This window comes from Hakea prostrata, chromosome 5, assembly GCF_041222555.1.
Source record: "Hakea prostrata isolate BN-2017 chromosome 5, UWA_Hpros_2, whole genome shotgun sequence".
Lineage (NCBI taxonomy): Eukaryota > Viridiplantae > Streptophyta > Magnoliopsida > Proteales > Proteaceae > Hakea > Hakea prostrata.
In genome coordinates this window covers 46531151-46555572 of record NC_142604.1, presented here as the reverse complement: position 1 = coordinate 46555572, position 24422 = coordinate 46531151, and the positions used below count along the sequence as shown (strand labels likewise).

Here is a 24422-nt window from a genome sequence, read left to right as displayed (position 1 = left end):
TTTAGTTGACAAACATGTGTAGGATACGCCGGATCGGGAAACCCCGATGGTTGTTCCATAAAAACAATTTCATCCAAATTCCCATGGAGAAATGCATTGGAGACATCAAGTTGTCGAAGTGGCCAATTATTTTGGATAGCAATTGAGAGAATAATACGAATAGTTGTATGTTTCACAACTGGACTAAACGTATCCCCAAACTCATAGCCAGGCCGTTGATGATATCCCTTAGCAACAAGGCGAGCTTTATAACGCTCAATAGACCCATCCGGTTTCCTTTTAACACGAAATACCCACTTACATCCAATAACATTTTGTGAGGAAGAAGAGGGTACAAGAACCCAAGTGCCATTTTGAACCAAAGCATTGAATTCTTCGTGCATGGCATGACGCCAATGAGGAGAAAGCGAGGCTTTAGAATAACAAGTAGGAACCTCTAATTCTTCAACAGAAGAGCTCAAATTCATCTTAACTGTAGATTTAAGTGCTCCCGTTTTAGATCTTGTAGTCATAGGATGAAATGGAGGCATAATTGAAGACCCATCTTGAGATGGAACTGATTGAGCTAAAGTATTAGCAACATCAATTGATTCCGAGATAGGCAGTCTAGTAACCATAGTTGGAGCCGAAGGTAGATCAGCCACTTGGACTGGATTACAGTGGTCCATAGGACCTTGATGAGGTCCATTGGTAATTACCGGATCAAGACATGATGGGGGTGGGGCATCTTCATTAGAATTAGGTGGTGGGATTGAGCCACAAATATTAATCCCATTACAACCATGATGCAGCCCATTAACAGGAGACCCATGAAAATCAAATCCATTATTACAACCTTTAGACAGCTCTTGAACAGTAGGGCCCATGAACATCTAGTGCCTTATTGCAACCATTAGATAACTCATTAAGAGTAGGCCCAGTAACATCACACCCATTATGAAATCCCAGATTGATATCTCTAGCAGAACAAGGTAGAACCACAGTAGGTACAACATTAAGCCAAGTTGAAGCTTCAGGCAGAGAGTTAGTAGAAACCATGCCTTTGTACGGAAACACTTGTTCAACAAATTCAACATGTCTCGAAACATAGACTTTTCCAGTAACAGGCTCCAAACAAAGATACCCTTTATAAGAAGAATGATATCCTAGAAATACACATGGTTTAGATCGAACATCAAGTTTGGATTTAGTATAAGGCCTAAGCCATGGATAACAGAGACTACCAAAAACCTTCAAGGCATAATAATCTGGCTTGACAGAGAACAATAGCTCAAGTGGAGACTTATTACCAAACTTTACCATAGGCAATCGATTAAACAAGTAGACAGCCGTCCGAACACAAGCAGTCCAAAATATTTTAGGCAAACCAGCTTGATACATTAAAGCTAATCCAGACTCCAAAATGTGCCTATGCTTACGTTCTGCAACACCGTTTTGAGAAGGTGTATAAGGGCAAGACATTCGAAAATTGATCCCATTTGCAGCCAACATGTCAGACATTACCTTAAACTCAGTTCCACCATCACTTTGCAGACAACAAATTTTCAGAGAAAAATAGTTTTCTACTAAAGCCTTAAACCTCAAGAATACATCATGCAAATAAGACTTATGCTTCAAAGTATACAACCAGGTATATCGTGTAAAATCATCTACAAAAACAACGTAGTATCGAAATTTATCAAAAGAAGTAACAGGAGCAGGTCCCCATACATCTGTATGTATTAGATCAAGAGGCCTACGACTAAAAGTTTGAGACAACTGAAAAGGTAATCGGTGACTGTGAGAACATTTACAAGCATCACACACAGCAAAACCAGAAGTGGGTAAGCCAAGACCCCGAAGCACAGCACTAGTTCTTTGAGGTGCTGGATGTCCTAACCTTCTATGCCAGTCAACCATAGAAACTTTAGAAGAATACAATCCAGTACGCATCATACAATCTTGAGTAGCAGACTGAGCAACAACACCTTTATGCAGCAACAAAAAATCAGCTGAAAACTCCACAGTGTAAAGCCCATTAACTGCTTTCCCCTCCAACAAAATTGACTGAGTCTTCAAATCCTTTACCACATAAGAGTTGGAGAAAAATTCAAAACAAACATTGTTATCCATCGAAAATCTTGAAACAGAGAGGAGACTATACTTAATATCTGGAACACACAACACATTTGACAAAGCAAAGCAATGACCAGATGTTGAAACAGTAGCACTACCAATGTGTGAAATCATAACAGAACAACCATTACCTACAAACACATTCTCTGATCCAGTATATGGCTCATGAACAGCAAGATGAGCAAGATCTGCAGTCAGATGACTGTTAGATCCAGTATCCAAAATCCAAACTGAAGAATTCTTAGAAGATTTAGTAGACAACAACTTAGAAATCACAGATGCACAATAAATCTCACCAACAAAAGCATGGTTGAACCTCTGCGGACATTGAGAACATAGATGTCCTGGAGTGCGACACAATTGGCAGATAGGGCGAATTTCATTCATAAAAGATGGAGAATTGTAGTCTCCGGTTCGTGACTGATTACCAACACTATCAGAGTTAGGAGCATACCTCCCATAGGACCTACCACCAGAAAATCGACCATAATTCCTCCCATAGGAGCGACGAATCCAAGGCCTCCGTCCTCTGCCAGAACGATTACCAGTATTACGAGCAACAAACTGAGAATCAGATGTAGAAGAACGTGAACTGCCTTCAGCACGAGCAACATTCATAGTCGCAAGATTTGCAGTTACAACAGAACTAACAGAGGTTGAAGCAGAAGCATTCAAATGAAGCTCATGAGTTAGCAATAAACCAGAAAGATCCGAAAAAGTAATTGTATCGGCACGCAGGCGAACAGAAGTAGAAAAATCATTCCATGATTCTCCAAGACCCCTCAGCGTTGAAAGAACAAGATCTTCGTCAGAGACCGGTGAAGCTGCCGCAGCTAGAGCATCAGCAAGACTTATGATTTGAAGAAGATAGTCAGACACAGAAGAAGACCCTCGCTGAATATGAAACAACCGATCTTTGAGATCAAGAATTCTTGCTTTAGAACTCGATGCAAACACACGATTAAGGATCTGCCAAGCATCACGAGACGAAGTCGCAGACACTATATGTGGTAAGGTACTCTCAGACAGAGAAGATATCATCCAGCCAAGAATGAGCTGATCTTGACGATTCCATAGCAGAACTGAAGAAGATATTGCAGCCGTAACTTCAGAAGAAGAAGATTCAGGGAAGAAGCTGGACAAGGAAACGAGCCATCAACATATCCTAAGAGATCATATCCTCGAAGAAAGGGTAAAAACTGAGCTCTCCAAAGAGGAAAATTGGTAGCATTAAGTTTTATGGGAAGAGAAGCAGCAACATTCGGCAACGCCACAAGTGATGTCATCGAAGGCAAAGCAGAGGCAGTGAACTCCATAGCCAGAATCGAAGCAAAATAGAGGGCAAAGAGCCTAAATCACACCATGATTTCAGAAATACACTATAACGCAGGAGAAACACCATGATTTAATCAAGCAAATGCTTAAATCAGATCTTGAAACCATGAGAAACTGCAGACTAAAAAACAAGAAAACACTGCTCAAAGAAGAGAGAACGCTGCTCAGATCATCTTAATACCGCAGATCAGAACAAAGCTTTTCTTGAAACGCTGCTCAGATTTGAGAAGAACCGACACCTTTCTTGAGGGGCCCTTCTTGAAAAACTGCTTAGTTAACGGCAAAAGGCTAATCTGAAAAATAGAACTAGAAGAAACTAGAAGAAACGAGTAGTGTTTAAGAAACAGAGGCACAAATCTCAAAGAATTAGCTTTAGATCTTTAGAGACATCAAGAAGGTTCAAGAATAGTGGGTTCTTTGAACCAGAACAAAACAGCAAATAAACCAAGTCAAAGCTAAGACACGACTACACCTAAGCAACTGATACCATGATAGAAGGAATATCTAATATGTTTTATTAAAATGTGCATTTAACTTCCTTGTTTTCTACTTAGGATCTCCACACAATGCAGATGAGTAGTTTAGAACGATCTAATGGTGACACAACTTGCTCCATCTTGTTTGCTTTTTTTCCTCTAACTATCTTTATTTCCTTGATGGATTGATTTCGCCGACAGATTTATTAAACGATTCTCCTCCTTTCCACAGGCTCCGCCTCCTTTGAAATAATTCGCCGGAAAGGGATAGCTATAAGGCTTTAGATGTTGAAAAGGTGAATACAGAATAGTTCCCCTCTTTAAGTCTGGCACCCCATCGCATCAGCTCGGTTTTTGGAATCTCAATAATGATCTATGCCTCAATCATTTCTTAGAACAGATTCTCTTTCATGGTGATCTAAACATTTGTTGCCTCCATTGCTCCCAAATCGAGTTTTAAAACTGAACAAAGGGAGGAGATTCAAAACCTCCGATCAAATATTGAAAACCAAGACATCAATACCAACAAAAGAAGAGCTAAATGCAGTAGATTGTTGGTCTCTCACTTTCGTTTTGAGATGTTATAGAGGATGGGGTTTTCAAAGCTTCAACCTGCGTATTCAATCTCGTTTTTGAGAGGGAGTTATTTGCTAAGTTTTTTTTTTTAATTGTTTTTTGTTTTGGTAGATTGAGTAAAAGAGAGAAACTAATTAAAAAGAAAGAAAAAAACTAAATCAAATAAATCAATTAAAAAATAAGGGTATTTTTGTCACACAAATTATTAAACTAGCAGTTTCTGTTAAACTTGTCCTTATTTAATCATTTCTTGAAACCACAGGGGAGCCATATGCAAAAGGAAACTTAAACTGGACTAAAAGGGATCTGGACCAAACCTCAGGGGGTCCAGATGAAAATTACCCTATATATAATCATTCTTTTCTTCATAATTTTACAATAATTTGTAGTCATGATTTTGCAGTTCTGGGTATGAGGGACATGAATTGCGAGCAGTTTGTGACCTGCAGTCTCATAATGTCCTGAATTGATGCCACCGGATAGTGTAGACAGTTGGAGGCACCACACTGAATGAATGAGCAAAAGATGCTGGCATATGTACCTTCAGCATTCATGTTGTCAAGTGATTGGTTGTGGCCTTTGGCTTTTACTGAGATTGGTTGTGTTATTTTTATTGATCAAACAGTTGTATTTATCATCCATCTGATTCCAACCCATAATTTTGTTTTAAATGTTTTAATGAACTTCTTGGTGTTGAAGCATTAGGGAATTTAAGAATCATGTGTTTAGGAACTTCTTGGTGTTGAAGCATTAGGGTAATTAAGAATCATGTGGTTGGCTGTAGCTTAAGATTTTTCAATTTTTATGTCGTTTAACGGTATACTTGAACTACTTTTGGAGTCATTTCAAGAAACATCAGTCATGTATATCCAGTTTCTCATTGCCACTTTCAAGTTCAGAGTAGCATCCAACTGATTTCTTACTTGGATAACAGGTAGTGTTGGTTCAGCTAGTGTCTTGATGCTCACAAGGCCATCCCCTCACAAAATTTTGATGACAGGAAAGTTTTATCACTTTTGATTATGAGCTGATCCATGTTGTGTTTAGAATAAGCGCTTGCCTTACTGCAGGAGCTTCAGCTACTAGTGTTTGAGTTTGTGTAACCAGTATGCTTTACAATTCCTGCAGTAAATGAAACCCTTGATCACACCTTCGATACCAGCATGCCCCGGAGAACTAAGGCATAAACGATCAATATCGATTGCGACGATCATTTTCTGTTCTTGAGCTCCATGTTCAGGAGCTTCCGAACCAGCAAATTAACTGTCGATTACCCAAGCTTTAGTTAGTTATTATTGGTGACGGTGGTACCAGGTGGATTTTAGCTATCTCAGCAGGTAGGATGAGGAACTTCTAATAATAGATGTGTTGAAATTCGAATGACTAACTTCTCAAAATAAAAGATGTGTTGAAATTCGAATGACTTAACTTCTCAAAATAAAAGATGCGTTGAGAATTTCTTGCATTAGATGGGTGAAGGGAAAGACCTCAACGATGAGCTTCCGACTGCAACTTGCTGCCATTTTAACAAAGTAAGAACCAGAATTTCTGCAACTAAAATGAGTTTCCCACTGTCAAAATAAATGAATGCGAAAGCAGACAGGAAAAAAAAAATAATTGTAACTCCCAAACAGAGGTCAGCCATTCGTTTGAAGTCGTCCTGCTCAGCATTCAAATTATTAGGATTTGCGATTCCTGGTTTCAAATTGACAATAGTAATCAATTTATAAGGGCTTTCAGTTTGAAACCCATTCTCAGCTATAATTCCTGATAAAATTTGTGAAATGTAAGTGCTCTTAAAACCTCTAATTTATTCAAAGTGTTGGAATTTATTAATTTGATTAATAAATTAAATGCCCAATGGCAATATTGGAAATATTGGAAACTCACTATTAGGGCGGTTACAAAATAGGGTTATATATTTTGGTAACCACCGCATTAGTGAGTAAGTAACTGAGTGATTCATTCGCACGAGCGAATCTCTGAGAAACGGCGGCTCCATCTCTCTCTCCCTCTCTCTTAGAATCGCAGGCTTAGAAATTCTTCTTTCCTAGTATTTGATCTTCATTCCATTAATCCACGGCATTTGGGTTGTGGATATTATTCCCTTTCCGTGTGATTGTGGAATCTCGCCGGTAAATCTTTGGTGGTGGAACGAGAACGTGGATCTAGACTTCCGCTGCGAATACTTCAAGTAAGGGAAAGCGAATCCAGGTAAGGAATTTTTCCCCATCAATTAATTGAATTGAATTACTTCTGATGTATTACCAACATTGGCATCAGAGCCATTGGTTCCCACGTTTATTGTTCCTCCCCATTGTTTAATTTTATTGTATGGATCCAATGGGAGGATCAAGGGTTTAATATGAAACTCATGGGAGAATTGATAGGGTTTTTGGAAACCTTTAATTTTGATTCGGATCCGAGTGGGAGATCCTTGTGAATTTTCCTAATAAAAATTTGCATGAATTGATAATCCATGATGATAATTTTTTGTTTAAAATTTATTGTTGGATTTTTTCATGTGTTTTTGGATGTTTTTTTTTAGTGAAAAAACGTGTTTTACCGTTTTTTTTCGTTCAAGAAAAATTGAAAAATCGCCGTTTTTTGTCACTGTGGACCAGACGGACGACCGTCTGACTAGACGATCGTCCGTCTATTATCAGAGTGGTCACAGAATGCCAGACGGAATTTTCGTCTATTATCAGAGTGGTCACAGTGACCCAGACGGAATTTCCGTCTGGGAGACGGTCGACCGTCTGGTCACAGAATGCCAGACGGAATTTCCGTCTGGGCAGACGGTCATCCGTCTGGGCATAAAAGGCTGACGGAATTCCGTGCGGCAATTCCGTGCCTGGGAGATGGATTTTTTTGGATATTGGTCTGCCGATTCAGAATGTGTTTCTAACTTACTGGACACCAATGACCCGACAATATGTGTGATGTTTGGGCATTGAGGGCCGATTGGGGCCTAGTGGGAGTTAATGAGGTAGAAGTGTTCTGTGTGAACCACCTCATAGCTTTAACATGATTGCATGTTTTATTTTAATAAAACTATTTTTTTTATTTATGGGTCTATCAATCATGTTTCTTGCACATAATGAAGCTAATGTATAAGTCTATGTGGGTTTGCATGAGAATTTGATTGAATGTTTTTTTAGCATCTCTTTTGGTTTAAGTGCTTATCCCATAGGTTGACTATGCTAGTGTGATTTTTTGTTGCATGAGTTGTGTTTTATGCTAGATTTATTGAACTCATTCTTGTATGTAATATCTCTAGAAAAAATGGCTACTACCAAGAGCATTGTTGCTGACCTCACTAAAGGAGATAAGCTGAATGAGAGGAATTATGACCTCTGGCACCGAAAGGTGCAATATCTCCTGGAAGAGCAGGATATGCTTTGGAGACCATAAACCAGACCATGAACCCACCTGAGGAAGGTACCACTGCACAGCATCGCAGGGACCTTGATATATACAATGCTTGGAAGAGGAAAGACCGGGTAGCCATGATTACAATCCTGAGCTCCATGAGGGATGACCTGATGCTTTGTTATGAGAAGCATAGGACTGCAAAGTCTTTGTGGGAGGCTGTGAAGTTCCAGTATGGAGGGACTTCCACCACAAGAGGCCGCCAGCTCAGACTCACTTTTGACGGTTATAAGATGCGCCAGGGTCACACCATGAGGCAGCATATAACCACATGTCTAACATGATCGGTGAGTTGAGCGCATGTGGGCGCCGAAGACCGATGAGAAGCAAGTCTCCGCAGATCATCGGTCATTGCCAAAGACTTGGGAGCATATGAAGATCTTCTTGACTCATGCTTGATGAGGTCAAGACTTTCGATCAAGCCGCCAAGCACCTTGAGCTTGATGAGGATCGGATGTTGGCCGATATCCCTCAAATCGATGTATTTGCTGTTGAAGCTAGCACTAGTAAGGGTGCGGAGCTTCAAGCGCAAGAGAGAGAAAGCTCAACCTCAGCGGTCCAAGCAAAGTAACCAGGGTGGGAACAAAAAACAAGAGTGGGCCCAAGCGTTCAAGGGGGACTAGTGCTGGCAAGAAGAAATCAGCTTTGATTTGCTTCAAGTGCCGAAAGCCTGGTCATTTTGCTCGTGATTGCACCTGAGCAAGAGGTATGTCTTGTGTGTTATACCTCATCTTGTTATGTAACAAGTTCTACTATGCTTGCTGAACTAAATCCTTTGTGGATTGTTGATTCAAAGCGACAGAACACATAACAAGGGAACGCTCGAGGAAACCGCTTCGTGGAATACCGTCGTATTCCAAGAGGAAGCAAAAGAATAACGATGGGGAACAGCTCAAGCGTGGAGGTTCATGGCATAGGCACATGCAAATTAGTTTTGCGAGGTGGCCAGACGCTGTTACTCCATGATGTGTTGTATGCTCCAGACATTCGGCGAAATCTTGTTTCGTTATTTATCTTTTAAGACATGGTTTTAGAGTTGTATTTGAAAACAATTCTTTGGTTTTGTATCCGGGGTGATACAGTTTATGGTTATGGTTTTCTTGATAATGGTTTCATTTTATTGGATACAATTGATTATTCATTTAATTCTAGTAATGCTTTTGTTTGCCAAAATACTGTGTGTATTGATTCTAATTTGTGGCATGCTAGACTAGGACATATTGGCTTAGATAGGATGAACAGGTTGGCAAGAGAAGGTCTCTTAGGCCAAGGTTCACTATCCGATTTGCCAACTTTGTGAGTCATGTCTAGCAGGAAAAGCAACTAGAAAACCATTTAAAAAGGCTTTGAGAGCCTCTCTTCCTTTAGAACTTATCCATTCGATGTGTGTGGACCCATGAATGTGCATACTAGAAAAGGACAGTCTTATTTCATCACATTCATAGATGACTATACAAGGTATGGTCACATTTATCTAATTTCTCATAAGTCGAAGCTCCGGAATGTTTTAAGAAATTCATGAGCTTGGTTGAGAATCGGTTAGATAAAAGGATTAAAACTCTTAGAACGGATAGAGGAAGAGAGTATCTCTCCGATATGTTCAAAAGGTTATGTGATGAAAAGGGGATATCTAGACAACTTACTATTCCAAGGACTCCACAGCAAAATGGGGTTGCTGAGAGGAGGAATAGAACCTTGCTAGACATGGTGAGATCCATGATGGCGCAGGCAAATCTACCCATCTCTTATTGGGGAGATGCTTTGCTTGATCATGGCCTATATCCTCAACAGAGTTCCAACCAAATCGGTTCCTTCCACACCATATGAGTTGTGGACCGGAAGGAAGCCGATTTGAGTTACTTGCGCGCATGGGGATGTGCGGCATATGTTCACTCTACTTCTCACCAATATGGAAAGCTTGGACCCGGAGGAAGAAAGTGTATCTTTGTGAGATATTCTGAACCCTCAAAGGGCCATGTCTTCATTGGACTAGATGAGAATGAGAGGAGAACGGAACTTGAGTCTAGGGATGCAACATTCTTGGAGAATGATTTTTCATCTCTTTTAGGAGTTAACAAAGAATCATTGGAATTCTTTGAGATATAAGATAGTGGTCTTGTCACTCCAAGGATTCAGATTCTGGATAATGAACCTGGGGTTCATCCAGAAGATCCTAGTGGGAGTGGGAGTGCAGATGTGATAGCTACCTTAGACGGTGAGCAATCTGACATGCACTTGCGCCGTAGTGGGCGCGGGCTAGTTCCTCGTCGACGTTTCGACATAGAGGATGAAGCCTACATGGTAACTCCTGAAGAGATCGACTGTGAGATGATTTCAGTCGATGAGCATGAACCAAAGAGCGCGCAGGAAGCTCTTGCGGGGTCAAGCTCAAAGGAATGGTTAAAAGCAATAAAGGAAGAGTTGGAGTCGATGAAAGTTAATCATGTCTGAGACTTGGTTGACTTGCCGCCAGGCCGAAAGGCGATTGGGAACAAGTGGGTTCTCAAGATCAAAAGAAAGGCGGATGGATCTATTGAGAGATTCAAGGCTCGTTTAGCGGCTAAGGGCTACACCCAACGAGAGGGCGTTGATTATGAGGAAACTTTTTCCCCTGTGGTTAGGTTTGCCTCAATTCGCCTCATACTAGCCATTGTTGCTCAGTTGGACTTGGAGCTTTATCAGATGGATGTAAAAACTGCTTTTCTCAATGGAGAACTTGAGGAAGAGATCTATATGGATCAACCTCAAGGCTTTGAAGCACATGGACTTGAGCGCAAAGTGTGCAAGCTTAAGAAGTCCATATATGGCTTAAAGCAAGCATCTAGACAGTGGAATGTGCGCTTCCACCAAGCTATGATGAAAAATGGTTTTTCCATGCTTGAGGAAGACCACTGTGTTTACACCAAGAGATCTGATAATAATTATGTCATTTTGACACTATACGTAGATGACATACTTATGGCTAGCAATAGCAAGGAGCTATTGGAAACCATTAAGAAATGGTTGTCCTCCGTATTTGATATGAAGGACATGGGTGAAGCAAGCTATGTGCTTGGTGTCAAGATTGTCAGAAATAGGCAAAAGAGATTACTGGGTTTATCTCAAGAGACCTATATTCACAATGTCTTGACGAGATACCAGATGCACAACTGCAAACCAATTGATACTCCAATGGAGAAGGGTTTGCATTTGAGCCTTGATATGGGTCCTAAGACTCCAGAGGAGAAAACCAAGATGGAAAGAGTTCCATATTCCAGTGCAGTGGGTAGCCTTATGTACGCTATGATGTGTACTAGGCCGGATATTTGTTATGCAGTGGGTTTGGTTAGTCGATACCAATCAAACCCAGGCATAGAGCACTGGAAAGCAATCAAGAGGATATTGAGATATCTCAGAGGAACGAGTAACTACATGTTGTGTTACCAAGGATCGGATTTGCGGTTAGTTGGCTATAGTGATGCCGACTGGGCTGGAGACATCGATGAGCGCAAATCAACCTCTGGATATGCTTTCTTGCTGAATGGCGGGGCCATTTTGTGGTGTAGCAAGAAGCAGGCTTGTATATCCCTCTCGACCATGGAAGCAGAGTATGTGGCATGCTCAGCTGCGGTTCAAGAGGCTGTTTGGTTGAGGAGATTCCTTCGACATACTGGGATTGTGATGACATCCAAAGAGGCTGCCCTTGTCTACTGTGATAGTACGGCAGCTCTTAGTTATGTCAAGGACCCCAAGTATCATGGGAAGACCAAACATATACAGTTGAGATATCACTTTGTTAGAGACATTATATCAAGAAAGAAAGTTGTACTTAAGCACATATCTACTAGTTTGATGGTAGCTGACCCTCTTACCAAACCTATAGCCAAGGATGTTTTTATTTCTCATGTAAAATTCTTGGGCTTGCGTAGATTGTGACTTATTTTTGTATTGAGACTTTCTTATTAATGAATAATATGAGTTCATTCCAGCATTTTTTTTATTCACTTTTTGTGTGATTGTGTTTCTTCTAGCATAAAACAACATATGTCAATAGGCAAGAGAATGGCTCACTCACACGAGCATTCGCCTCTCCGGCGCCTTGGAGGCGAGCGAGAGATGAGACGGATTGTGAATGACTTTGTGTAGGTCAATTCATAATCATGATGTCGCCTTGATTTGGAATCAAGATGAGTTTCTCTATTGTGAAGAGAATCGACATGAATGTTCCCACTATTCATGTTGCCTATAGGAGCAAGGTGCGAGTACTTTATGTGGCGCTAGGGTGGCGACAATAAAGAAGCTCGGGTTAGGCGCAAGGGGTTGCGACTGGACTAAGACCTGTATGGTGTTGAGATGGACATACGTTCTATTGTATATAGAATGCTCCACCATAGCACATATATCATACTATGTGTGCTTAGCGATCATTGGAAATGAGAGGATGGATCCCTCGCTCCTCTCATTGTGTGAGTCCTGGACCTTATGGTCCATTAGTGTTCTTAGTGACTTTCGACGACATCATGAAACGAAGGGTTGATGTGGCTACTTTGGGGTGTTACCTATGGTCATGATTGATTCGACCTAAAGGGGCACTACCGGGAAAGGAGTCAATCCTAAGTGTAGTGATGGTCTCAGGGCGAAAGGAAAGGTTTGATTCAACCGCACCCTAAAAAGTGTTTGTTGGCGCCAACTGTATGTGTTACGGTAGTGAACATTTTAAGGACAAGAAGGTGATCTCTCGGGAGGGATCGAGATACCTTTAGTCCGGTGAGTTTGAATAAACCTAGGACACTGTGTTATACTTATGCTTATTTGATTTGTTTCTATGAGTGATGTGCCATTCCCGCCTTCTCGGGAAGGTTTCTAGTTTGGGGCTCACGTGTGCAGGTATATCACCGGTCGCACAACCCATTTTGCCGTATGACTTGTGGATATTAGTGTCCGGGACACAGGTGGTCTATGTATCTCGGGATACATAGTGAAGAGATCAATATATATGTATATCTCGGATATGCATGTGTGTCTGGGACACAAGAGGTCTATGTATCTAGGATACATAGCAGAGAGATTGAATGTGTATATCTGGGATATACAAGTGTGTCTGGGACACATTGAAAGATTAACACTTGCCCTTGTGCAAGTGGGAGCTGTTGGAATTTATTAATTTGATTAATAAATTAAATGCCCAATGGCAATATTGGAAACTCACTATTAGGGCGGTTACAAAATAGGGTTATATATTTTGGTAACCACCGCATTAGTGAGTAAGTAACTGAGTGATTCATTCGCACGAGCGAATCTCTGAGAAACGGCGGCTCCATCTCTCTCTCCCTCTCTCTTAGAATCGCAGGCTTAGAAATTCTTCTTTCCTAGTATTTGATCTTCATTCCATTAATCCACGGCATTTGGGTTGTGGATATTATTCCCTTTCCTTGTGATTGTGGAATCTCGCCGGTAAATCTTTGGTGGTGGAATGAGAACGTGGATCTAGACTTCCGCTGCGAATACTTCAAGTAAGGGAAAGCGAATCCAGGTAAGGAATTTTTCCCCAACAATTAATTGAATTGAATTACTTCTGATGTATTACCAACACAAAGGATCATCAAACTTCATGGCTGTTTGATTTATGAAAATCATGCCAGACAAAGCCAAAGTAAATGGGTCAGGCTGATCTGAATCATCTGATAATACAACATGATGCTAATCGAAAGATCAAACAGATAAATTTAAACAATCAAAGACATTGAACAAAAGTCAAACAAATTAATCTAGTTCACTCCCTAGCAAGATGTCAGTCAGTGTTAATAGAATACAAGAAGAAAAAGTTGTAGCTAGCTAGCTAGCCTTTGTCGATATACACAGATTAAAGTGGGCTTGGTGTAATCCAGATACGTTTCTCATCAAAGAGTCCTTGAGGATAGGCTGGCCATGGCTTAAACTGCTTGTCTGCCAAATCGAACAGAGGAAGCTCACCAGATATTGTAAATACACCCACAATATCAATATCTCTATTGTGGATATATAAACAGTTACCTTTACATTCAGGGAAGTCAGGGGCTGAGAAATATGAAAAATACACACGGTCACCTAAGCCATTCACTTCAGACCACTCGGCATGATCTATATTTTCTCTGCTGCTGCTGTTCTTCTGCCAATCTAACTTGTGAACTGCACACACTATTCTACCCAAGTCGTACGACTGAGTGATAACAAACAAGTCATCATTGTCAGATTCAACAAGAACCTGCCTATGGATGACACCACTTAAATCAAGATGTGCCGGCCGCAGTATCTGCTTAATACTAGTCTTAATAGTGGTAGGATTTCCATGACCATCGTCAACTACTACTGCTTCTCTTATCACAATTTCTCCGCCATTTATTAGTGTAATGATTTGTTGCTCGTAAAATATGACATCGTGATATATGTCCCAAATTCCAGCTCCTCGATCTTCAATTAAAGTCCATCCCTTATCTCCAAATTTGGAGATTAACAAAAGACAAGGAAAATGGAGCAAGACAATTGTCATGAAATCAGAGGAAGATGGGCTTGCTGATAGTACTACCTTAGCAACACGAGTTCTACCAAGTCCTCCAGGATAATATTCATTCAAGGATGGAAGTTCTATGCGGGCTTTGGTGAAAGGATTGAAGAGGCCGAGGGACGACTTCTCTTCGAAAATCAGCCAACCATGGCAGGATGTAGGAAGAAAATTTTTATTACTCATCTCCAAGGGGAACTCGACGAAATAGGATTTATTTTCGACAATGCTGAAGAATTCATATGTTCTCGCTCCTCCTTGTTTTGGATCAAAAGGAAACATCATTAAAAGAGGGAACTGGCGAGGGAGTTGGTTGGGAGTCTCTGGTAATGCTGATCGCCATGAAAGGCAGACTGCTTGAAACCGAATACGATCGGCATAGAGGGTGAGGCGCTTTGCAATCCCGTCTAACAACTCTTCCGGAAGATCAGCCCAATTTACGGCTGCTGCCATTTTTCTCTTTTTGGTACAACCGGCTGCTGCTGCTGCTGCCATTGCCAATTCCATATATTACGAACGGAGATTCTTGCCGAAGATCGATCGCTATTTGGATATGATAGCTGCCAATTAACACCTGCAGGAAGATTTAATCTATGTATCTCTGGAGGTTTTACTTTTACGGTTGAGAAGAGTTTATATAGGGATGAGAAATAAGGAGGCGTAAATTAGAAATACCAATGTCGACATTGAGTACAATCAATCAGACTAGGAAACTTAAATTACAAATCGATGTGGCGAAAGGAAAAAAAAAGCTTACTTGGATATCAAGAAAGAGCAAATAAGGAGGCGTGAAGTAGAAATTCCAAGACATTGAGTACACAAGATATGAAAATAATACTAATGTACTGTACTCTAACACAACCCAACTGCATCCTTGTTCTAATCTACTTAATTTTCCCAAGCATATATATTACTGATCATTCCACCCTTAATACGTGACAACTTTTCTACGATGCAATATTTGAATCTAGATTAGCTAGTTTTTGGCAAAAATGTAGGATCAAGAAGTGACCCTTCTCAATGGAAAACTGATGTAGGCAGAACGACAGGTTTATAAACAGCCTTTCATGCACTCCCAGCCATGGCTTCAAAATCCTATATGCAAATTGAAGGTTGGTAAACTCACAAGAACATGTTCATGGGATCCACAACCATATGTTCTGTCTCTGTATATATGTACAAAGAAACCAGACAATGATTAAAAGTTAAATCATTTATGGAGTTGCGGAAGGATTTTTCTCCAGCAAGATTTTTATAAGAGTGAGTTTTAGTGTTATTGAACTCAATCAGTCAAGCTATCTTGGGAATGAGTTTAAAATTATTTTGCTATCTCTCTTTGAGCGTTAGGACCAATCTCATCAATTTATTAGGAAAATAAATAACAATTACAAATGCCAATGACAAGTAATGTTGCATTGGCTAAGGTCTTGAACAAAAAGCTTGAGAGACGGAATGGACCTAGCCAAGATTGTACCTTATCAATGATAAGAGACTACTGTTTAAGTATGGGATGAAACACAGTAAAGTCGTGGCTCTTTTTTGTGGTTTTGTTTTGAGCTCTGGTTGTTCAATCTAATGAATGATGGCCGGCTAAGTTTTGTTGTAATGTGTCAATTGTTGTCTTTTACATGTATTTGGGACATGAGTGTATTATGTAATTTTTTTTTATTGGCGGTAGTTTGGTAAGTTTGGTGTTTTGTATATAAGCTTCTTTTAGAGGTTTAGGGTTAAGCATTACTCATTCTTCTTTGAAGTGTTCGCTTGAGTGAGAGAGGCTGCTCTTTGGTCTGCGATAACAGAAATTTGGTTTTGATGTGTTGAAGAGTAAAACAGGTTTTTCTTATACAAGGTATTTTCTAACTTTGTTTGTTGTTGTACTTCTTAGTTTATGCTTTGTGAGTTTGTGAGGATAGATTCCGAATGTTGTGAATGTTGAGTTTCTATCAAGATGAAGTTATGTAATTTTCTAGACTTACCTTATATGCTTTTCTTTATTTTTTTCCCCACATCTTTACCTTTAAGGTTTACTTGTTTTGAGATCATTCCTGCTTCTATAAGTCCTTTGAAACTACTTGTCGACACTAGAAGAAAGGGAAACAAAAAAAAGTTGAAAAGAAGATAGATTTGCACCTTGTGGAACTAATAATGCAGTTGGCTTATCCGTGCTGATCTATGTTTTCAAAGGTACCCAATGTAGTTGTTCATTTGTGCAATATGGTCTATCTCACGCCCGTTAGATTCAATCATTCAATATAAAAAGAGTAAATTGCAATGCCATCCCAAAATGAAGGCCTTAAAGTACTGACACCCCACTTTATGTTTAAAAAACATAGAGACCCCAAAATTGGATTTTCATTAGATATATTAATTTGTCAAATTTATCATTGAAAACCTTTCAAACACTGTTTAATTATATGAATTTTTTTTTAATAAATAGTGATTTAACTATTTTCAATGATAAATTTGACAAATATATCTATTAAAAATCCAATTTTGGGGTCTCTGTATTTTTTGAACATAAAATGGGGTGTCAATGCTTTAAAGCCTCCATTTTGGGGTGTCAATGCAATTTATTCTTTCAAAAGATGTTGACATAAAAAACTGAAAACAATAGAGATACAAGGCTCAACTCTTAGAATCAATTTATAATATTTGTTGAATTAAAGCATGCTTACTATGAATTCTAAGTAGCATGACATTCATTGGACTAGTAGCCTAAAACGCAAAAATTCAACCTTGTAGGCATAGGTTTTTGATAGACCACTGATTTCACAAGCTTACACTCTTGGGATCAGGTCAGCTGCTGGGTACCACCCAACAAATATTTTCACTAATAAGGAGCAGTTCTCCAATAATAAATAAGGGAGTGAGGATAGGACTACAGGTTGACAACAATGATTGGGCAAAATTATTCAATTCAGTTATGCAAATCAGATATGGGAAAGAGGATATATAGAGAACGGCGAGCAAGAAAGAATTGTGGCATTTGGTAGCAGACATCTATTGGAGAGCCCTGGCTTCTAGGTAATCCAAATTTCACTTTCTTTATGTTTCTTTCTGATTTTCCCAGGTTGACATTGAGAGGGGGGTGAATCATTATCTTCTAAAATTCCCTTTGATGTGACGCTTCTTTAAATTCAAAACAAGGTTTGTCAAGATAATCATGTAATTATCAATTACACAAGGGCACATCCACCACACACCACAATGGAGTTGGGTCTACCAAACAATGCACCATCACTCTGCAATCAAAGCACTCCAATATATGTAATGAAAAATAAACTAGAAACGCAAGATACCAAATTTACGTGGTTCAGCCAAATTGCCTACATCCACGGAATAATGCCCTAAATAGAGCTTTGTATCTACTCAATACTTTCCAACTAAAATTTTGACCACTACAATGATCAGAGAGCACCCACTCTCAATTAATTCAAAACATAGAGCACTCACTTCAATATTAACTCTTGCACCTACAAAAGTATAAGGCTACAACCTCAAACAACTCAACCCTAACAAACAACTACTTCAAATGTGAAACTTTTCAAATTAAGGGAGATTACAATAGATTATGCACCTTCTTCTTCAACGTTTTTACCAAAATACGCATCAAAGCTTGTTCTCCATACCCCTCTTGCTTCTTGGCTTCTCTTTCTTGTTTTCCTTAATCTTCACAAGCCAAAAATTTCAAAAACCCTCTTCTGTTTCGCTCAAATTCGAGCTTTTAAAGAGAATAGACGTTGATGCATAGGAACTGTTGGATTTCACTTCTAGATGAGTCCCAAAGAGAATCTAATCACACAGCCGTTGGATATCCATTTTAAAAAGGCGGGTGAGATCTGGGCCGTCAGATCTTTTAAGTGACGTAAGATTAGAGTACCCTTCACCAGATTATTTCAAATGGAATCTTTTCTAATCTTACCTTTAAGTTGCAATACACAAGATCATGTTGATCATTATACTTTGCAGTGCACCACATTATCATGCTCCCGACCAACCAAAAGACATGCAATGGAATCTTTTTCACCTTTGACACTTGAAAACCAAGTGCATCAATCTCGACCCTCAAGATTAGATCTTCATCCACGTCCTTCTAATGACCATTAGATTGTATCATTCAATCTTTAAAAATTACACTTTCTTCCTTGAGATGGAAAATTTATTTCACAAAGACTCCCGAACTCTTAAAATTATTTTCGAACCCCTGAAAGTGGATTACATCGCAGTAGCCAAATTTGATAAATTGATACTATTTCCACAATGCCCAGATTTGCTTCCATATCACACACTCTCACGAGAAATATCATAACTTCTTTGTTTGATATTGAAATCACAATCTGAAAAGTGCGTTGGAAAAAAGACTTCTTCATGAAATACGTTTCTTCAGTTTAAGTCAAACCAATAAAACAACTGGATGACTACTAAAAAATTCATCCAACATGACCCTTGTGTAGTGACCTGTGAAATCCATCATTCTAAGTAATTTTCATTTCACCTAAAACACTTAAATCTTCTCACAAACACTTAAAACTATTGTAATAGTGTTAATCACCCTCTAAAAATATATAACAAATGCCCAAAGCCTTCTATGGGAGCTTCACTTCGTCCAAGTCATGTAATCTTATAACACATTGTATTTTAGTTGCCAACAATGACAACTTATGCAATCTCAGCCAATGGAACAACACTTTCATCTCTAAGTTTCTACTGTCAAGTGGGAAGGGAACTTGGTATCAACCCACATACGATCCAAAGGCAATGTTGAACACAAGAGCAAAGGCAGTGTCGATGAGGTGGAGAAAAATATTCAGCAACTAAATGGGTAAATCTCTACCTTGGACTCAAATTTTGGTTTGTTTTATCACCTGGCTGAGAGTAGCAGGGAGCAATTCGGAATTTTTATGGGGGAATTTAGATAACACATGAAAAAGGATAGTCATGAATCAATCTCCCATGTCATGGGTTTGCAACCCTACTCCGTATTTTTATACTCGCTAATACAGAAAGAAACAATTGGAGAACATTGCATGCACCACTACTTTGATTTTTGGTGATTCGTTTTAAGTTGCAATTTTTTTTGGGTAAAATATTGCAACTCAAACCTACTGCATTTTAAACATTACTTAGCAATTAATATCAATAAGTACAAGCATTACAAGTTACTCTGCTGTTTTACATCTGGGGTCCATGGTTTCTTCTCTCTCTTGTTTGAGCTTTATGTATGAACAGAGTAAGAAAATCCTTTTTCTCCCTCAGGATCTTTGTGCAGTTAATCAGGCGAGCATAGACTAACAATAATAATGAAAAATTAACGACACTCTGATCCTTAATTCCATTAATAAAACCTCTCTTTGAAATCAGATAATCTTATCTCCTTCTATCTAACAGCTCCTTTTTGGTATGCAGAGTACTTTGTTCTCATAAATCTCAAAAACTTGAGGCAAAGAACTAGAAAAATATACTCAAAGCAGAATTCAAGAAGGAAAATGCGGAAGCAAAGAATCATAGTAGTAAGAAATACGACGAAATCGAAACAAGTAATAGAGGAAAATCCTTACCTCCAATGAAAAGCTTGAATTTGATTCCTCTGTTAATTACCGATGAAAAAACGAAGGACGAAGAGTATGAACTACTAAATTTTTATACAAAGAGATGCCTAAAGAAATGTGGTATTTGTCTAGATGGAAAAACATCATCTGCTGTGCAGAAGTTTCTCCTGTGCACAGTAGTGCACATACATACCAAATGATTGGTTGAGGAAACAAAGTAAATACAAGATTATTTAAGATTTTTAAAATTTAAAATTAAACTTTTAATCTCAGCCAATCATTTAGTATGAAAATGCACTGCTCTGTTGTGCACTGTAGAGGATTTTTTTCCCGTCTAGATGCTTAAAAAAGGGGAAAATAACTAAATTATAAAACTTTTTGCTTCACTGAGAACTCAAAACAATAGTAATTTGCAGCAACACACTAAAAGAGGGCAAAAAACCTTTAAAAAAAAGCAGTTTTTGCTTCAAAGAGGAGGCCTTTGGGGCTTTCTCAAACTTCTCTATTGAAATCGCTATAGCTCACGCATCTGATCCATGCGTTCAGGTGTGAAAGAGCACAGAATTGCCATTCGGTAGAAGTTCACGGTAAATGCTTACTTCTTGAAGAATCTTGCTCTTCTGTGACTTATCAACACTACTAAATACTCAAATGTCGTCTTCTTCCTCCCTTTGTAAACAGTATCAATCAAATGCATAAAGAAGAAGAAATCAATATCACATCATGTTGCTCCAAAATCTAACTTCAAGCCCATTGGTTCGCTATCAGACCAATCTAGTCGTTCTTGGTTCCTGGAAAACAAAGAAGTGAGTGTGGGCTGCTTCTGGGGGCGGGAAGCCACCTCCAATGATTAAGTTAGATTCTAATGAGCATAGATCCTCGTAGAAAGGAGTAAATGTTCCAAGAAGATGAAGAGAGAATGTCTTATTGGGTAATTGCTGGAGTGTAATGACCAGAGTTAATGTTCTTGAACTTACCCTTATCTATGTAGAGTATTCGTATATAAATCACACTCATACCTTTGAGGTGGTGAAGATGTTTCGTAGCCCTTGGATCTCTTGATCCCATAAGGAGGGTGGTGATTACCTGAGATGCATAGCTTGATCAACAAGCTAAGTGTCCAAACCTCCTGAAGAAATCTCAAGACAACTATATGAAATCCACCGAAAGAGGGGATCAGATTCACACTGACATAAATGTTACAGCAATTTCAATCTTTAACAGACAAAATGGTTGGGTGCAATCCTCAAGAAAACCTTTAGTGAATGAGAAGCTTCCCAGCTCTCAATGAGTTTTTAATGAATCTCAGTGCATTCAATGCTGAAATTAATTAATGCGTTTATTGACATCTGGAGAGAGATGCGCAAAATCCTCTGGCAATGTTATTTTATCCAAGATGTAGCTTGTCGGGTACTTGCTGAGAGGTCAACCAAGGAGTCTTTTGTGACAGCTAGCCATCAGATGGAGGCGCTCTTCTTAGCAAGTGCTCTGCTGAGAAGTACCTCGCCAAAAAGCGTCTTACAAACTCAACGAACTAGGACCGAACCAGCTGTAATGGTTTGATTGGTTCATTTGGGCCCAAGGATTTAAACCAAATATTCAGAACACATCCGAACAAAATTGATATGCAGCAATAAATAACGATCTCAGTAGCAAAGAAACAGAGCAAGAGAAATATCATTTTTGAGTGTTTATTGGATTAGTTTTTCTTGCCTCTATTGGGTTTCAACTTTAGTTAAGTAGTATCCTTACTGAAATCCAGCGATGCTAGCAAACGTGAAAAAAAGATAAATCGATATTAGATGGAGAAAATCAACTGCAGAGTGAAGGCAACAAAAAACATCAGATATGGAAAAGCAGTAGTTGGTAAGCCCCATGGAACTTGTAGGTTAAAAACAAAGTTTTCAAAGATACGTTAGTCCCTTCCTCTAACTGCTTGCAAGAGTCTTGACTGGAAATTTCCCTTTTTTTCCTTTTTTTTAAACTTAATGCTGTTTTAAGGGCAAGTGGTGAATCTAAAGCCTTAAAATAATTAACAAAGAAGTAATGGAAGAAAATTAGGAGATTTGTTGAACGATCCAGGTTCAATTCATCAAATTTGGGGGGGAGAGAAAAAAGGTTTTTTAAGGTTTTTTCCCCCCCCCTTCCACCCCCACCTCCCCCCCAAAAATTGTGAGGGTGGTTTGGCCTTTTTTTATTTTATTTTATTGAGTTTTTTAAGTGTAACTCACTTAGTTGGGATGGAACTCTTGTTGCCTCCCTTAAGTGGATTATATTACATGTAAGTCAATCGAATATTGTATGTATAGCAGCATACAACTAAGTGACTTAACAATCTTAGTTAGTCTTCATTAAGTTCCTAACTGAAATGACCAAAATACCCACTAAATATAAATTAAGTGAAGGATCTTTTTCCTACACCTTCCCTGTCGGAAATCTCAAGGGTTCAATCTTGAATTTGGCAGCAAAGCACAACAGGTAGTAGCGAATTGTTTTTTGTGTTTGAAGTACCCCCATAATAATTGCTAGAATAGATAGAGATTATCCTTACAAACCCATTGTATATTGTGAGGGTGATACAACAGAATCTTTACCAAGACAATGTAGCAATCTTTTATTTAATTTCTGTTTTAATTGAAATGAAAAGAAGATTAAATTCCCTGGTTCAAAGCCCATTCCCAAATCCCTGATAAAATTTGTGAAATGTAAGTGCTCTTAAAACCTCTAATTTATTCAAAGAATCATCAAACTTCTTGGCTATATGATTTATGAAAATCATGCCAAACACAGCCAAAGTAAATGGGTCAGGCTGATCTGAATCATCTGATAATACAACATCATGCTAATCAAAATATGAAACAGATAAATTTAAAGAATCAAAGACATTGAACAAAAGTCAAACAAATTAATCTAGTTCACTGCCTGGCAAGATGTCAGTCAGTGTTAATCAGAATAGAAAATAAGAAGAAAAAAGTTGTAGCTAGCTAGCTAGCTAGCCTTTGTCGATATACACAGATTAATTAAACTGGGCTTGGTGTAATCCAGATACGTTTCCTATCAAAGAGTCCTTGAGGATAGACTGGCCATGGCTTAAACTGCTTGTCTGCCAAATCGAACAGAGGAAGAGTGTAGTCATAAGAAATTGAAAATACACCCGCATAATCAATATCAGCATCGTGGAAATATAAACAGTTGCCTTCACATTCAGGGAAGTCACGGGCTGAGAAATATGAAGGTGGACTCAGACGTGGAAAATACACACGGTCGCCTAAGCTCTTCACTTCAGACCACTCGGCATCATCTATATTTTCTCTGCTGCTGCTGTTCTTCTGCCAATCTAACTTGTGAACTGCACACACTATTCTACTAAAGTCGTACGACTGAGTGATAACAAACAAGTCATCATTGTCAGATTCAACAAGAACCTGCCAATGGAAGACACCTCTTAAATCAAGACCTGCCGGCCGCAGTATCTGCTTAATACTAGTCTTAATAGTGGTAGGATTTCCATGAGCATCATCAACTAGTACTACTTCTCTTATCACAACTTTTCCGGCAAATCCTAGTGTAATGATTTGTTGCTTGTAGAATATGACATCGTGATATATGTCCAAATATTCAGCTAGATGTTCAATTACAGTCCATCTCTTATCTCCAAATTTGGAGATTAAGAGACGACAAGAAAAATCGAGCAAGACAATTTTCGTGAAATCAGAGGAAGATGGGCTTGCTGATAGTACTACCTTAGTAACATGAGCTTTACTTCCTGTAGGATAATATTCATTCAAGGATGGAAGTTCCATGCGGGCTTTGGTGAAAGGATTGAAGAGGCCGAGGGACAACTTCTCTTCGAAAATCAGCCAACCATGGCAGGATGTAGGAAGAAAATTCTTATTACTCATCTCCAAAGGGAACTCGACGAAATAGGATTTATTTTCGACAATGCTGAAGAATTCATAGGTTGTTGTTGCTCCTCCTCCTTGTTTTGGATCAAAAGGAAACAGCATTAAAAGAGGGAACTGGCGAGGGAGTTGGTTGGGAGTCTCTGGTAATACTGATCGCCATGAAACGCAGACTGCTCGTAACCGAATACGATCTGCATAGAGGGTGAGGCGCTTTGCAATCCTGTCTAACAACTCTTCCGGAAGATCAGCCCAATTTCCCGTTGCTGCTGCCATTGACGATACCTTATATATTAACTTTGTAATTGTGTTGAACTGCACTCAGTCGAGAATTTCAACCCAAGAGAGATTCTTGCGAAATATCGCAATTTGGATATGAAGAGCCGCTAACACCGGATCGCAATTTGGATATGATGAGCCGCTAACACCTGCAGGCAGATTATTCTTTCTGCGACTATAAATTGGATCCGGTTGGAGGTTGAAGACAATTTGGAAGTTATGATATATCTCTCGATTT

General features: G+C 39.1%; 2 protein-coding genes across 2 annotated transcripts; both read right to left on the bottom strand.

The window, feature by feature from the left end:
* Positions 1-13776: 13776 nt before the first annotated feature.
* LOC149016155 (putative F-box protein At4g22660) lies at positions 13777-14949 on the bottom strand. The gene has a single exon (XM_089156685.1). It carries the CDS (start codon positions 14947-14949, stop codon positions 13777-13779), a length of 1173 nt encoding a protein of 390 aa, XP_089012811.1.
* An 8074-nt stretch (positions 14950-23023) lies between these two features.
* Positions 23024-24181, bottom strand: LOC149016154 (putative F-box protein At3g25750). The gene has a single exon (XM_089156684.1). The coding sequence runs from the start codon at positions 24179-24181 to the stop codon at positions 23024-23026; it is 1158 nt and encodes a 385-aa protein (XP_089012810.1).
* Positions 24182-24422: the final 241 nt, after the last annotated feature.

Coding starts and splice junctions, on each gene's coding strand:
- LOC149016154 (XM_089156684.1), bottom strand. CDS start 24,181: ATGGCAGCAGCAACGGGAAATTGGGCTGATCTTCCGGAAGAGTTGTTA.
- LOC149016155 (XM_089156685.1), bottom strand. CDS start 14,949: ATGGCAGCAGCAGCAGCAGCCGGTTGTACCAAAAAGAGAAAAATGGCA.